The sequence below is a fragment of the Nipponia nippon genome, unplaced genomic scaffold (genome assembly GCF_047370975.1).
Source record: "Nipponia nippon isolate SJK-2023a ecotype South Korea unplaced genomic scaffold, ASM4737097v1 scaffold_7, whole genome shotgun sequence".
NCBI lineage: Eukaryota > Metazoa > Chordata > Aves > Pelecaniformes > Threskiornithidae > Nipponia > Nipponia nippon.
In genome coordinates, this window is record NW_028262391.1 from 12,453,559 (window position 1) to 12,466,818 (window position 13,260).

At 60.0% G+C, this 13,260-nt stretch overlaps 1 protein-coding gene across 3 annotated transcripts; it reads left to right on the forward strand.

Moving 5' to 3' along the window:
- Window positions 1-13,011, forward strand: LOC148050825 (uncharacterized). 3 transcript variants are annotated; one of them, XM_087739470.1, is made up of 13 exons: window positions 2-189; window positions 2,058-6,263; window positions 6,888-6,938; window positions 7,603-7,742; window positions 8,037-8,201; window positions 8,487-8,642; window positions 9,116-9,246; window positions 10,105-10,193; window positions 10,641-10,823; window positions 11,293-11,445; window positions 11,663-11,782; window positions 12,078-12,119; window positions 12,266-13,011. In XM_087739470.1, exons 1-13 carry the CDS (start codon window positions 129-131, stop codon window positions 12,280-12,282), a joined length of 5,514 nt encoding a protein of 1,837 aa, XP_087595596.1. In that variant the 5' UTR covers window positions 2-128; the 3' UTR covers window positions 12,283-13,011. The 3 variants fall into 3 exon arrangements, with proteins under 3 accessions (XP_087595595.1, XP_087595596.1, XP_087595597.1); XM_087739469.1 differs by having other exon boundaries at window positions 1-189; window positions 2,058-6,938; XM_087739471.1 differs by lacking the exon at window positions 6,888-6,938.
- Window positions 13,012-13,260: the final 249 nt, after the last annotated feature.

The following is a 13,260-nucleotide window of genomic DNA, read 5'->3' on the forward strand; positions in this document are numbered from 1 at the left end:
CAGGATTGCACCTGCAGGACTCCAGTGCTGCAGGAGAGGCAGGCAGTCAGGGACAGAGCGAGCTGCTCCTCACCGCTTTTGCCTCCCTTTGAGCTTCCCAGTGCTCTGCCTGCGTGGAGGCCAGAGGCATGGGGACCAGGGGATGGATGCTTTCCACCCTCGTGGGATGCTGCGTATGGATTCTGCACGGTATGTCCTATATTTTTCTGTTAGCACATGTGCTACCTGAGCCCTTGCAGGGCACAGCAGGTACACTTGTGAGATGCTTTTCCCTTCTGGCTGCACTTGAAACTCCTCTTATGACCAGTCCTTGGAATACATTGCAGCCAAAGAGCTAGAAAATTGTTTTGCGGGGCAGGCATCACCCTGAGGGGCTGATTGCAGGCGTGGACCCATGGGAGAGGTGAGAGCCCAGCCTGGGAGCCTGCATGAAGCCGTGTACCTCTCCAGCAAGGGAGCCAAGGGAAGCCAGCTGGCAGAGCGGGGCTCTAGGGATGCTTCCATCCCTCCCACGTCCTGGGGAAGAGCAAACGCCAGTGCTCCGTGCTGGGGCCCCTCTTGCACAAACTTCCCATGAATGGGCGGCGTGGGGTAGATGGCGTTTCCTGCTCCACATGGAAGAATTAAGATAAAACACGGATTTACTGGGGTGGAGTGTGCCAAACTAACCTGGGGGGACTTGACTGATGAGCTTTGTTTTTGGGAGGGAAGTGACTGAGCTTCTCTGGCTGAGGGGGGTTGCTGCAAAGAGCTTATTTCAGCCAGGGAAGATGGCGAGGAAGCAGCCTGCCAGGAGGGGAATGGGGGGGCTGGAGGAGGATGGACCCTTCAAGGACTGGTCTGGCATAGGAGATAATGTTCATTAATGACTCCGGCACAAGATATAGGCAAGCTGACAAGCTGAGCCGGCAGTGAGGTTGGAGGCACCTCTGCTGCAGGGGGATCTGGCTGCCTGGCAGAGGGAACCTGATGAACCGGAGCACCGGGATGGGGAACAGGCTCGGGCTGTTGGGCTGCAGCAAAACCCTGCTGGGTCTCACCCTTGGGGTGCCCTTCGTCTCCCCTAATTGCAGCCGCCTAAAGCCAAGCGTCAGCAGATCCACCTGGCTCCTCCTGGAGCCAACGGCGGCAGCTTGGTCTCCGCAGAGCCCGCATCCCTGTCCTAAAAATAAGACTGGGTTGAAACATCACGCATGGGTGCTGGCAGAAATGCCTGGGATGTGGGGTGGTGTCTCCTTCTCCTTTCAGCGAAGCTCCTGGATGTGGGGCAGGATTTTGACAGTGGGAGGAGGGAGCTGGAAGCAGGGCTTGGTCCTGGGAGCCTGTGAATATTCCCTCCACAGGCAGGGAGCCCCGGGCACCTGCGCCCAGTTGGGAGCAAGCGGGATGGGGGAAGAAGCAGGCGGGCTCCCACTCCAGGAGAGCTTTAACAAACCTGCTTTAACTGCAGCTGGTCAAAGCCATTGGCAGCCAGGGAATGTTTCACTAAGCCCTGGCCGTCCTAGCTGCCAAAGGGCTTTGGGTAAAGTGTATTTAAATATCCCTCAGACACCCGAAAGGTGAAAAGAATGCAAGAACCCCCCAGGCTGTGCAGAAGTGACGGCACTCAGGGCTGTCCTTGCAGCAAGGCAAAGAGGGCTGTCCTCAGGCAGAAGAGCTCCAGAGACACCCCTGGGGCTATGAACTAGACTTACTGGGCCCCAGCGGCCAGGCAGTACCATCCCCAGCATAACTGGGCTGGGTTACAGCAGCTGCCTTTGCCTCCGTGCTCGCACCAGTGTCTCCCCCTGACCTGTGATGAGTTGTATCCTGTCTCAGCTGGCAGCTGCTGATGCTGGAGATGCAAAAGGTGCTGTGCAATGCTGTGCCTAAGGCAGCCCAGGCTGTACTCCTCGACTCTTCAATCAGAGCCTTGTAAGGCTGTGGGATGAGGCAGGAGGGTTTAAGAAGGGGCGGGAGCATCCCGATTCTCAGCTGGAGGGGATGCACAGCTGAGCCTGTCAGGCTACCGGCTCCAGCACCTGGCGTAACGCTTCGCTTTTTGTGCTTCTCTGCAGGGCTCGGGGCTGCTGCCGCCGTCCCTGTCACTACTGAGGGGCTGTTTACTGTGGGGACAGCTTCTCCCATGGTGATGGAGAGTGAGGGACCCCGTGCCCTGGTGATGGGCACTGTGGAAACGACCACCAGGGCTGAGCCAGATGCTTTGGTGACAGCAGCAAATGAATACAGCTCTACAGTACCAACTTTGATGAACGTGACCAAGCCTCTTAACGCATCTCAGGATAACGAGAGGGGTTCAGCTGCTCCCACTGCAGCCACGACCACTGCCGCCATCTCTGCCCAGCACCCTGCTGTCACCCCAAAAGCAGAGCTTGATGTAACAGGGGCCACTCCCGATGTGCCCCTGGGGGCCACCCCTCTCTTTGCAGACATGAAGGAGGACGTCCTCAGGGCCGTGACCAGAGAAGGAGCAGAAGATCTAGATCCCACTATGCCGCTCCCCACCACTCCGCCGCCGGCAGCCGCCTGGGGGGCACAGCCAACTGCTGGCAGCCTCCTGGGTGCTGGCGTCACTGCGCTGCAGAGCCAAGGGCTGACCACGGCACCAGGAGCAGTCGAGGAAGGCGTAACCCTGCCTGTGGAGATCCAAAGCGAAGCCAGTGCCAACTCCTCGAGCCGCAGCCCCGGTGCTGGGGGGCTGCTCGTGACCCAGCAGGATGGGGCAGTGAGCAGGACCATGGGCATCACCCCAGAGCCAGTGGGAGAAACGGCCCCAGCTGCCAAGGAAAGTCCCTCGTCTTCGGTGCCCGGAGATGCGGGAGATGCAGTAAATGGTGCATTCAGCACAGCTGGCTCATCCCACCTGTCTCTGGAGAGTGTGACGGTATCGGGAACAGTGGGAAACCCCAGGGAGCCCTCCCTCCTCCCTGGCCAGGCTGCACTGAGCCCAGCTGCTTCGCTGGCACCAGCCGGCGGTGGGGACGGGGATGGGCAGGGAGCTCCTGGCATGTCATCGGACACTCCTGGTTCAGCGCCCTTGCTTGCAGCCAGCGAGACACCCGCAGTGCCAGGGGACATGGCCACATTGCTGCTGACCCCAAGGGTTCCCACTGATGCACAGAGTGACACGAATCCACCAGCCCCGGCCACTGCACTGCCCGCAGGGGATGTGGGAGCAGTGGGTCTGGCTGAGCCGTCCCTGCAGCCTGCCCCATGGCAGAGTCCCACTGGAGAACAGCCACCGCTGCTTGCTACTGTCCTGTCATCCCCCATGGACACCCCCAGTGCTCCTGGGGCTGCTTACCCACCCCTGGGTGTTGCTTACCCACCCCTGGGGGCTGGCACCCTGCCTGCAGCTGATGATGGGGCAGAGACACCAGTGAGCCCTGACCTCAGTGCTGCCCCAGGAGCACCCCTGTCTCCATCCCTTGGAGGGTTGCAGACATGGGGGATGGCAGCTGGTGCTCCCCAGGGAGCTGATGGACCCAACACTGGACTGAATTCAGCTTCGGATGCCCCCAGCCCAACGTCTTTCATACCTGATGGACTGGCATGGCCTGCTGCTGGGGTCCTGGCTCAAGGGGACGAGGGTGCAGGGCAGGTGGCACAGGCAGGAGGTCCAAGGGATGGCAGTCCCTATGCAGATACCAAGAGTGACATCAGTCCTTCAGCCTTCAGTGCTCAGCAGGACTCTGCTAATACTGGAGAGCTGCCGGCTGGTGGAACAGGGGCTTTGGCAAATGCCGAACTGTCCCCTCCATCAGCTCTCGGGAATGGAGCAGGAGCAGCCCCAGCACTGGGACAAGTGTCCCCAGCTGGTCCTGCACCTCCTGACAGCACTGGGCTGGAGCCCGACCTCTTGGGGGCTGAAGGACCAGGGAACCTGCCCAGTGAATCCACCAGCGCTCCTGGGGCTGCTTACCCACCCCCAGGGGCTGTGGCCAGCCCCGTGTCTGGGGCAGAGACACCAGTGAGCCCCGACCTTGGTGCTGCCCAGGAAACACTCGTGCCTCCATCCCTTGGGGGGCTGCAACCATGGGGGACATCAGCTGGTGCTCCCCAAGGAGCAGGTCTCCCTGGAGCCAATGGACCAGGCACCGGCTTGAACTCAGTGTGGGATGCTCCCAGCTCAGCAGCTTATGGACCAGCAGGACTGCCATCACCTGCCCTTGGGGACCAGCTTAGCACAAATTTGGAGCTGCCGGGAGAAGAGGGGCTTGGAGCCGGCACAGCAGAGCAGGCACTGGGAGGAGTGGGCAGTGGTGCTGGGTTTGAACCATCCCTGAGCTCTGCTGCAGGCAGTGGGATGGATGCTGGGGTAGATCAACTGCCCGGTGCAGGTTCCTCATTCGGTCCTGCCTCTTCTGGTGATCTGGTCGCAGCATCCTCTGTTTCGGGGGATGATGGAGCAGGACCCATCCCAGCTGCAGCCCCTGGCCCTGACAGCCTGTCTCCAGCTTCTTCAGATAGTGAAACTGGCCCAGAGCTCACTCCAGTGCAGGGGGCTGAGAGCGCAGGAGATGTGGCACAGGCAGGAAACTCAGAGAGTGAAAGTCCTTACATGGAGATGAGTCCTTCAGCCTTCAGTGCTCAGCAGGACTCTGCTAATACTGGAGAGCTGCCGGCTGGTGGAACAGGGGCTTTGGCGAATGCCGAACTGTCCCCTCCATCAGCTCTTGGGGATGGAGCAGGAGCAGCCCCAGCACTGGGACAAGTGTCCCCAGCTGGTCCTGCACCTCCTGACAGCACTGGGCTGGAGCCCGACCTCTTGGGGGCTGAAGGACCAGGGAACCTGCCCAGTGAATCCACCAGCGCTCCTGGGGCTGCTTACCCACCCCCAGGGGCTGTGGCCAGCCCCGTGTCTGGGGCAGAGACACCAGTGAGCCCCGACCTTGGTGCTGCCCAGGAAACACTCGTGCCTCCATCCCTTGGGGGGCTGCAACCATGGGGGACATCAGCTGGTGCTCCCCAAGGAGCAGGTCTCCCTGGAGCCAATGGACCAGGCACCGGCTTGAACTCAGTGTGGGATGCTCCCAGCTCAGCAGCTTATGGACCAGTGGGACAACCATCACCTGCTCTTGGGGACCAGCTTAGCACAAACCTGGGGCTGCCGGCAGTGGAGGGGCATGGAGCCAGCACTGTGGAGCAGGCACTGGGAGGAGCGGGCAGCAGGACCGGGCTTGAGCCATCCCTGAGCTCAGCTGCAGGCAGTGGGACGGATGCTGGGATGGATCAACTGCCTGGTGCAGGGTCCCCATCTGGTTCTGCCTCTGCCCGTGGTGTGGTCGCAGCATCCTCCATTTCGGATCCAGACAGCCCGAGTGCCCTCGGAGGAGCGGGTGGTGCTCCTGGAGCTCTGCAGCCTTCACTGGGTGCTGGGCCAGGCGTCCCTCCTGCTGCAGGAGATGGGGCAGTTGAAGCAGCTGGTGATGGGGGGTCCTCGGGGCAGTTCCAGACCCCTGCTGGAGAGGGACCAGTTGGTTCAGGAGCCCCTGATGGAGAAATGGGAGCCATGCTGCACTCTGCATCTTCCTCCACATCTACAGAGGGATCTTCATCACCTGGGATGGTTGGCGAGGCTGCCAATGGAGCAAGCGTTCCTGGAGCTGGTGGAGTCGGCAGTGGCTTGAGCACAGGCTCGGAGGCTGCTGGCCCCAAACAACCCACCGTGTCTGCCCCTGGTGTCCAGAGTGGTGCTGATCTTGGACTTTCTGATGCAAAACTGAGCCAAGTCAATGTGGTGGAGCTGCCTGGAGGAGCCTCGGCAAACAGGGGACCTTCCCCTGGTGCCAGCCTGGGAGACAGTGCAGGAGCTATCATACAGATTGCATCGGGAGTGCTGGCCCCGTCTGCCCTCACCTCTCCCCAGGAGACACAACCCCTGGTCCCGGTAGCTCCAGACAGCAGCAGCACCTCTGACGGCACGGCCACCTCACTGGCTGCTTCTCTGCTTCTTCCTGGGCATGGGCTGAGCTCGGGGCTGGCACCCAACGGGGACCCCCACTCTGCCCCTGGCACCCAGAGTGGGAGCAGACCCCTGGTGCCTGGGGCACCGGGTGGGCTGGCAGGAGATGCTGGAGGTGCTCAGACATGGTCTCTTGAAGACAAGGTGGCCTCAGGAATGCTGGCACCTTTGGGAGAAGTGTCTCCCCATGCCCCTGCATCCCCCAACACTGCCCTGGCACTGCCTTCTGCTCCACAGACAGAAAATGCTGCAGAGGGGGCGTCCACCGGCCCCGGGCTTTCCACTCCGCTTTTGGCACGTGAGTCGATAGTGGGATCCTCTGCAGGGGCAAGGGGAGAGTTGGGGGCTGCCACGCTGCGGGGGCCTGCCCTGCTCCTGCCCCCCCACCAGCCAGGAAGCCCCGGGGTCCCCTCTAGGGATGCTGATAGTCCCATTCCAGGGGAAGCAAGTGCCGTGCTCCCTGGAGCGATGGCAGGGCGAGGGGACATGGCTCGGCTCCTTCCTGGTGTGGCTGGAGCTGGGGCAGCCATGGGGACACCCCGCTCCCCACTGGGGGGGAGCCCAGGGCTCCTTGGCCTTCCTCCCGCTGGGATCGCTGCTGGCAGCCCTGGATCAAAGGTCCCGGGGCCAGGACCTGCCAGTGGCTCATCACCCACTGCCTTGCAGCCGTTCTTGGGTGGCAAGGTGACCACCAGCCTGGCAAACAGAGCCCCTGCTGCTAGTGGGTTGAGCCTCCCTGCAGCCTTCCCAGGCCAGGGGGGAGCCCAGGGTGGGTCCCCAGCCACCGTGCACCCAGCCGTGTCCTGCAGCCCAGCCACCGCCAGCCCAGCCCCGCCAGCCCCCCTCTCTGGGAGCAGGGAGGCACTCCCCAGGCCAGGAGCAGCCACTGTCACCTCCCGTGCATCGTCCCCTGTGTTTCCAGCTCTGCCAAGACGGCTGGCGGCCGCCCTGACCCCGCTGCCCGGCCCCACAGGTACGTGATGCTCATGGGACAGCCCGGGCTGGAGGAACACCTCTGGCCTCCTGACGGCCCGTCCTGGGGGACATTCGGTGCCCAGAGACCGAAGGGGCTATTTGGGGCCAGGGCCCCCCAGGGGAGATGCACCATGAGGAGCTCCTGCACATGAGCTTGCATTTTTGGCAGGCTGAGCCTGCCTTCAAGTATGGTCCCATCAGCTGGAAAGCCCATCCTCTCCAAATGCTTTGTTTTATTTAACAGACATAAATAGGGAGCTGGAGGCTGTAAACATCTCTAGAAAGGGCTGTGGGCGTTTAATTCCCTGCCGTCCCCCAACCACAGTCCTGTACAATGTTTTTCTCCTCCTATCAGCAGTCCTTCAGCATGGTGCCCCAATGGGGCTGGAGCAGGAGGGGACAGTGACCACAAAGGCCATCACAGTGGGTTTGGGGCAGCTGTGTATGTGCAAGGCAGCGAAAGGAGTGGGAGCAAGATCCTGCAAGGGAAGGTGACATGCAGGGCGTCCCAGGCAGCTATTGGCAGTGTCCCCCTGTCCTCCTGCGGCCCAGCCTGTCCCCCTTTGGAAGCAAAATCATTTCAGATCTTTGAGTTTTTGGCACAGACCAAAGGCTTTGCTGTAAGTGTGTTTTGGGTTTTTTTTTTTGTTTTTCTTTTTCAGTCGCAGCTGTGCCCCTCTATCGGTACGGAGCGAGGGAAAATGATCGGGAGTACGTGGAAAGGAGGGTGGATTTTAATTCTCCACTTTTCAAGCCGGAGACTGGATTCCCGTTTGGGAAAACCCTGCATGACTCTCTCTATGTGAGTCTACCTTGGCTTGACTTGCTGTTGGGCAAGCAGCCGTCCCCCAGAAACCTGGGGGAGGCAGCAGGGACCAGGTGCCTGGGATGGGACCCTTGTAGGGACAAATCGATTGGGATGCTGCCGGGGTCTGTTTGCAGAAGGAGGTGACTTTGTGGCCATTTCAGTGGTGGTGGGTGGTCGCCTTGCTTGGGCATTGCTGAAAGTGGGCTTGGAAATGGGAGGGCTGCCACCCCTCTGTCAGGGCGTCCTGCTGATCCTGACCTCACCTGATGGAGTGATCCCTCTGCTCAGTTTACAGACAATGGACAAATCATTTTTCCAGCCTCGGACAACAGCATCTTCACGTACCCCAACCCTCCTCCCAGTGGCTTCAATGGCCACGAGAAAGTTCCCATGATCGCTGTGTTTTGGGACAATGCTGACTTCTCCAGAGGTGTTGGCACCACCTTTTACCAGGTGAGTGAAGCCACCCGGGTGCATGGTTGCATGAAACACCTTTTGATGATGAACTCATCACCTGTTCTGTGGATACCCCTTGAGATGTGTAATTGATGGAGCCCATGAGCGGTGTTTCCCTTTCCTGGGCCAAATCTAAGAGCTGTTGGTCCTGTGTGTGTCACCTCTTGAGCCATCCAAATCTCATCCAGACCCTTAGACACGGTGCTCCATGAATGACCCCAATCTAGACCTGTCTTTACCCTACTGGGAGCTAACGCAGACGTGGGTGTACGCAATCCGCAGGAGTTCCCCACTCTCAACACGGCCAAGCCTCCGTTTGTCCGTGACGTGGAAGCGAAGATTCGGCGGTACCTGAGGTCTTCCTACTCCGCAGCCTGGACCCTGAAGATCACCTGGGAGAAGGCACCTGCCTATGCAGCACGGACTGACACCCGGAGGGTAAGGGGCTGATGGAGCTCAAGGGCTTGCTGTGTTGTCAAAAAAACCCTAAGACCCATGGGTGATCACCTTGTCCTTGCCTGAAAATAAGAACCAGTTTTGTGAACATGGTCAGTCTTGAAGAACATGTTGCCCATGTTTTGGTGGTTTTCAGATTTTTGTGGGGGACATCTTTAGTTGAACTCTTCCTGCTCCGTAAAATCTTTCTCTTTAATGTGGTGGGAGTTTATTGTGCACCAGAAACACTGTTCTTCAGGAGCATAAAATTGGGTGAATTTGAGGCTTTTTATGGAACACCATCAAAGTAAAACCATCACATTTTCCGTGCAAAATGCGAACCAGCCCAGGCTGCGTTTGCCTTGCACATCAGGACCTCAGCCCTGCCGTTCCCCAGTGAGCACTGACCCACGCCCCTAATTTTAAACCCTACAGTTTTGCTCACTTTCTTACCTGTCCGCAACGCTTCTCCCCAGACGGTCACATACCAGGCCATCCTGACCACCGACGGCTTCAGGTCCTTTGTCCTGATGCTGTACCAGGAGGGAGGCATGCAATGGGATTATACCAGGCTCGCTGCCACCAATGTGCTCATCGGCTACACCAGGTACAGCAGGCTCAGCACCCTACCCCTGCCGCCTCCGAGCACCAGGCTGTGACCCGTCCTCGGCTCTGGCTGGTTTAATCCTTCCACTCACATCCCCTGAAGTGCCCTGCAAGGATAAGGGTAGCTCAGATAGGGTCTGCATGCCCATATAGCCTAACATATGGGGGTCTCACAACCAAATTTGCCCCGTTAGCGGCTGGATCATGCTGCAGCACGCTGACTTGCCAGGCTTGTTGTAAGATCCACACATCCCTCTGGGGTCCTGGGCCTGCAGCATCCTGGTGGTTTGTGTGGAAGGAGTGGGGAATAGGGGATGTTTGCTGAACTTTGCACCAGTGGAGGGAAGGGATTTCCGCCGCTTGGCCGGAGCGGTCGCTTCCTGCCTCCTCGCATTACGTCTTGCCCTGTGCACACCGTCTCCAGGGTTTGCTCATTAGCTGCTTGCTGCAGCTGGGTAAGGAAAAGGTGGCCGGGACGGGAAGCGCGGGCGGCACAGGCATGTGTGTGTGCTTGCCTGTGCATGACTGCTTGTGGGTTTCTGCTCCGTATTGCCCTGCAAGATGCTGAACACCATGGAAGCTGCTCGCGCCGGTCTTGAGATGTCTGCGGGTTCGGCCCATGATGCAGCAGGAGCGTTTGCAGCACCCAAAACTAACTGCACTCTGTAGAGAGGAGGCAGTAGGCTGGGGGAGCTGGTGCCTTTGCTTGCCTGTCCCCAAAGCTGTGATTTGGGTGCTGTGGGGTCCCGCCGGCTCGGGATCAGGGTGGCTGAAGGGCAGGCTGGGGCTGGGGCTGGGGCTGGGATAACCCCATCCAGGAAGAGCAACCCCTGATTTTTCCTCTTTCCTCTGCATGCAGCGGGGATGGCTTTTACCGCAACGACGACCTGACTCAGAGACCTCCAGCCGCTAAATATCGCCCTGACCAGTTCAGGGGCTACAACACAGGTAGTGCTGCACAGCCGGGGTGGGTTCATGCAGCTCCTCGGGGTGCTGGGGAAGGGCTGCACAGGGAGGGGGAGGTTCCCAGGGGATGAAATCCACGCTGCCATTGTGGCAAGGCTCTCATTGAGTTCACCAAGGCCAGACTTTCCCCCCAAGCACATAAAATGCTTCCCCTGGGTACCAGTTATGCCCTGAGGCTGAAACGTCCTTGACGTGTCCATGGACCCTTTTTGTTGCAACAGCTCTGTTCCAAGGCTTTCTTCTTTGGCAAGAGCCTCTCCCCCTGTTTCACTGCCGTTGGGTGGCTGTTAAGCATGGGGTCCCACGGCTGGGGGTCAACATAGGCTTAGATTCCAGCATTAGCATCACTCAGCTCTCACCTTGAGCCGAAACTGCCCCTGCGGTTCCCTTGGCCAGAGATGGCAAGTCATGGTTTCTCTCCCTGCTCAGACCTCCGTGGGCTGTGGATTTACAAGCTGGAGAGCCGTGTGGGCATCAACTACCGGCTGAAGTGCCTGGCGTGGATGGAGCAGCAGCAGCAGGAGGCACGGGCATGGAGCCAGGGCCTGCCCGCCTGCCCCTGCTCCCTGCAGCAAGGGCAGCAGGACCCACGCTTCAAGAGCAGCCGGGGAGGCAAGTGGACACGCCACTTCCCCACCCTCCTCGTCCCTGAGCTGTCCCTCCTCATCTCCCCTGCAAGGCTGGCTGGGGTCCCTCCTGGCTGGGTGGGCAGGGGACCCCAAGGAAAATGAGGGGGGGCTGCCCTTCCCTGCAGAGACAGGGAAAACGGGGAGGAATGAGGGCTGACCTGTCCCTGTCTTGTTAGACTGGATGGAGCTGTCTAAGCTGCATGGGGACAGCGGGGATGGACCCTCCCCAGCACCAGGGTCTCACCTTGGGCAACCACTTGTATGGTCTCCATCAGTCTCTCCAAACTGCGTGTAGCACCGTGGGTGACGTGGTGGGAGTGATGGGTAACAAGAAGCCAACCCCGGTCCCGCTTGTCGCCCTGGGGCAGGGATGCTGGCTGGGAAGAGCTGCACCAGGGCAGGGATGCTGGCCAGGGGGAGCTGTGCTGAGGCTCACTGCCACTTTGTTGCAGGCTGGTGGGCTGCCCGCATCTCCATGTTGCATTCCGCCTCCCCCAACCAGCATGGTGCCGGCATCCGCTGCCTGTACGACAGCCAGAGCCAGCTCATCGAGGGGCGGCAGGAGAGGTACTGGAGGCCCTCCAGGCAGGCCTCGCCCTACCGCGGTAAGCACAGCCAGCCCTGGCATCCCCTGGCTGAGGCTGGCATCGCTGTAGCCTGTAAATCATTTTAATCTCTGTGCCAACCTATTTCCTGACATGCTGTTGCCCTCGGTGGGAGCGTGGACCTGCCAAAAGCTGAGGCGAACACCCTGCCTGCCCAGAGCCAGCCCATCTCCCTTTCCTCTCCCCTTCAGCCCCTTACTCTAATTTTTGTCTCCAGACCAGGAGCTGAAGTTGTACGACTGGTGCTGTAACCAGGCAGGCAGTGCCCACCTCTGCGCCCGCTACAGCGAGAAGAGACCAAAGATTGGCTGTGATGGATACCAGTTACCTGGCATGGGTGGGTTTGCAGCCCCTGTTTGCTGGGGCGATGCCATCTTGGTGCCCAGGGCTGGGGGGAACATCCCAGCCACCCCATGGTTAGGTAGCAAGAGCCCCAGGCAGATGAAGGATGGGTTCTGGGGTGCTCACGTGTGGGTTGTGCTGTGCCCTGGGCTGTGCGGGGTTGGGGGTGGGCATCTCCCTTAGCACATAGCCATGGGTGTAGTCCAGGGGTGAGAACACCGGGAGGGGAGGAGGACGGCAGCTAACGCGGTTGTTGATGTGAGCTGATGTGGGGCTTTCTTGCAACACAGGTTCCTCAGAGGAGGCAGAGAGCGACTCGGAAGAGCAGAATGGTGAGCAGGCTCAGGGGTCTCCTCTCCACTGGCTACTTCTCACTGCCCCCATCTCCCCTGTGTGGAAACTCCCTCGGGGCTCCCAGATCGCCCCATGCCCTCGGGGAGGAGGTAGCCAGGCAATCCTTGTTTCTTCTTCTTTGCAGATGGACAGGACAAGTAACTGGGGGTTGCACATCTGCAACATGGTCCAGGCCATGGCTGATCCTCTGAGTCCTTTGCTCCTGCTCATCCCCTCTGTCCTCCTGCTCCCCCCAGCACCCAGCACCCCTGCCCACCACGCAGGGCAGCTCACTCGGCTGGTGCCTGCTGGTGCCTTCACTGGCACAAATTCATTTTTCTAACCCAGACTTGTCCCAAGAAGTCGGTTGCTTTAGTCGCCCTTCCCCTGCTGCAGCTGAGCGGGTGCCCATGGGCACCTCCTTGCTGGTGGGGAGGTGGGCAGGTACCCCCCACTGTGTCCACGACCCCCTGTCCTCCCTGCATCCCGCTATTTCTCCCATGCTGTGGGGTGCAGTTGGCCCCCCGGCACCGGGGAATGGGTTTTTGTACCTTGTGTGGGTTGACTGCGGCCGAGCCCCCGAGTGCCTCAGTGCACCAGGCTCGCCCTGTGAGCCCGTCCTGTCTTGTCCCCCACCTCTGTCCCCCAGCCATCCCTCCCCGCGCGGTCCCCAGGCCCTGTGCCCAGAAGGGGCGAGTCTCCAGATCAAGCCAGAGTCTGCTTAATGCCTCTGCTGGGTGTGCGAGGGCAAAATTCAACCTCATGATCAGAAACAGGGAGAAAAATAATTTTTTTTGTGTGTAAGAGAGCATCTGCCTTTCTTAAAAAAAAATAATCCTTGTCAAATCTTGTTTGTTCAATAAAGCCTCTGAGGCATCTGAGCATCACTGATCCTGTAGCAGCCACGTCCTCTGCTGAACCGGGGTGGGAGGCGGTGGTGGGGGCAGGCTGGGGACGGTGGCATCGCAGGGTGCTGCTGCCCTCCGAGCTGGTGCTGGGGAGTCAGCGTCTGGGCTGTGGCTGAACGGGGCGCTGGGGCAGCGGGGCTGGAGCTGGCATCTGTCGGGGTCTGACGCACCCTCCTCGGGCACCGCATCTTCCCTCAGGAGGGGCAAAGGGCTGCGGGGTGTTTGCGGGGAC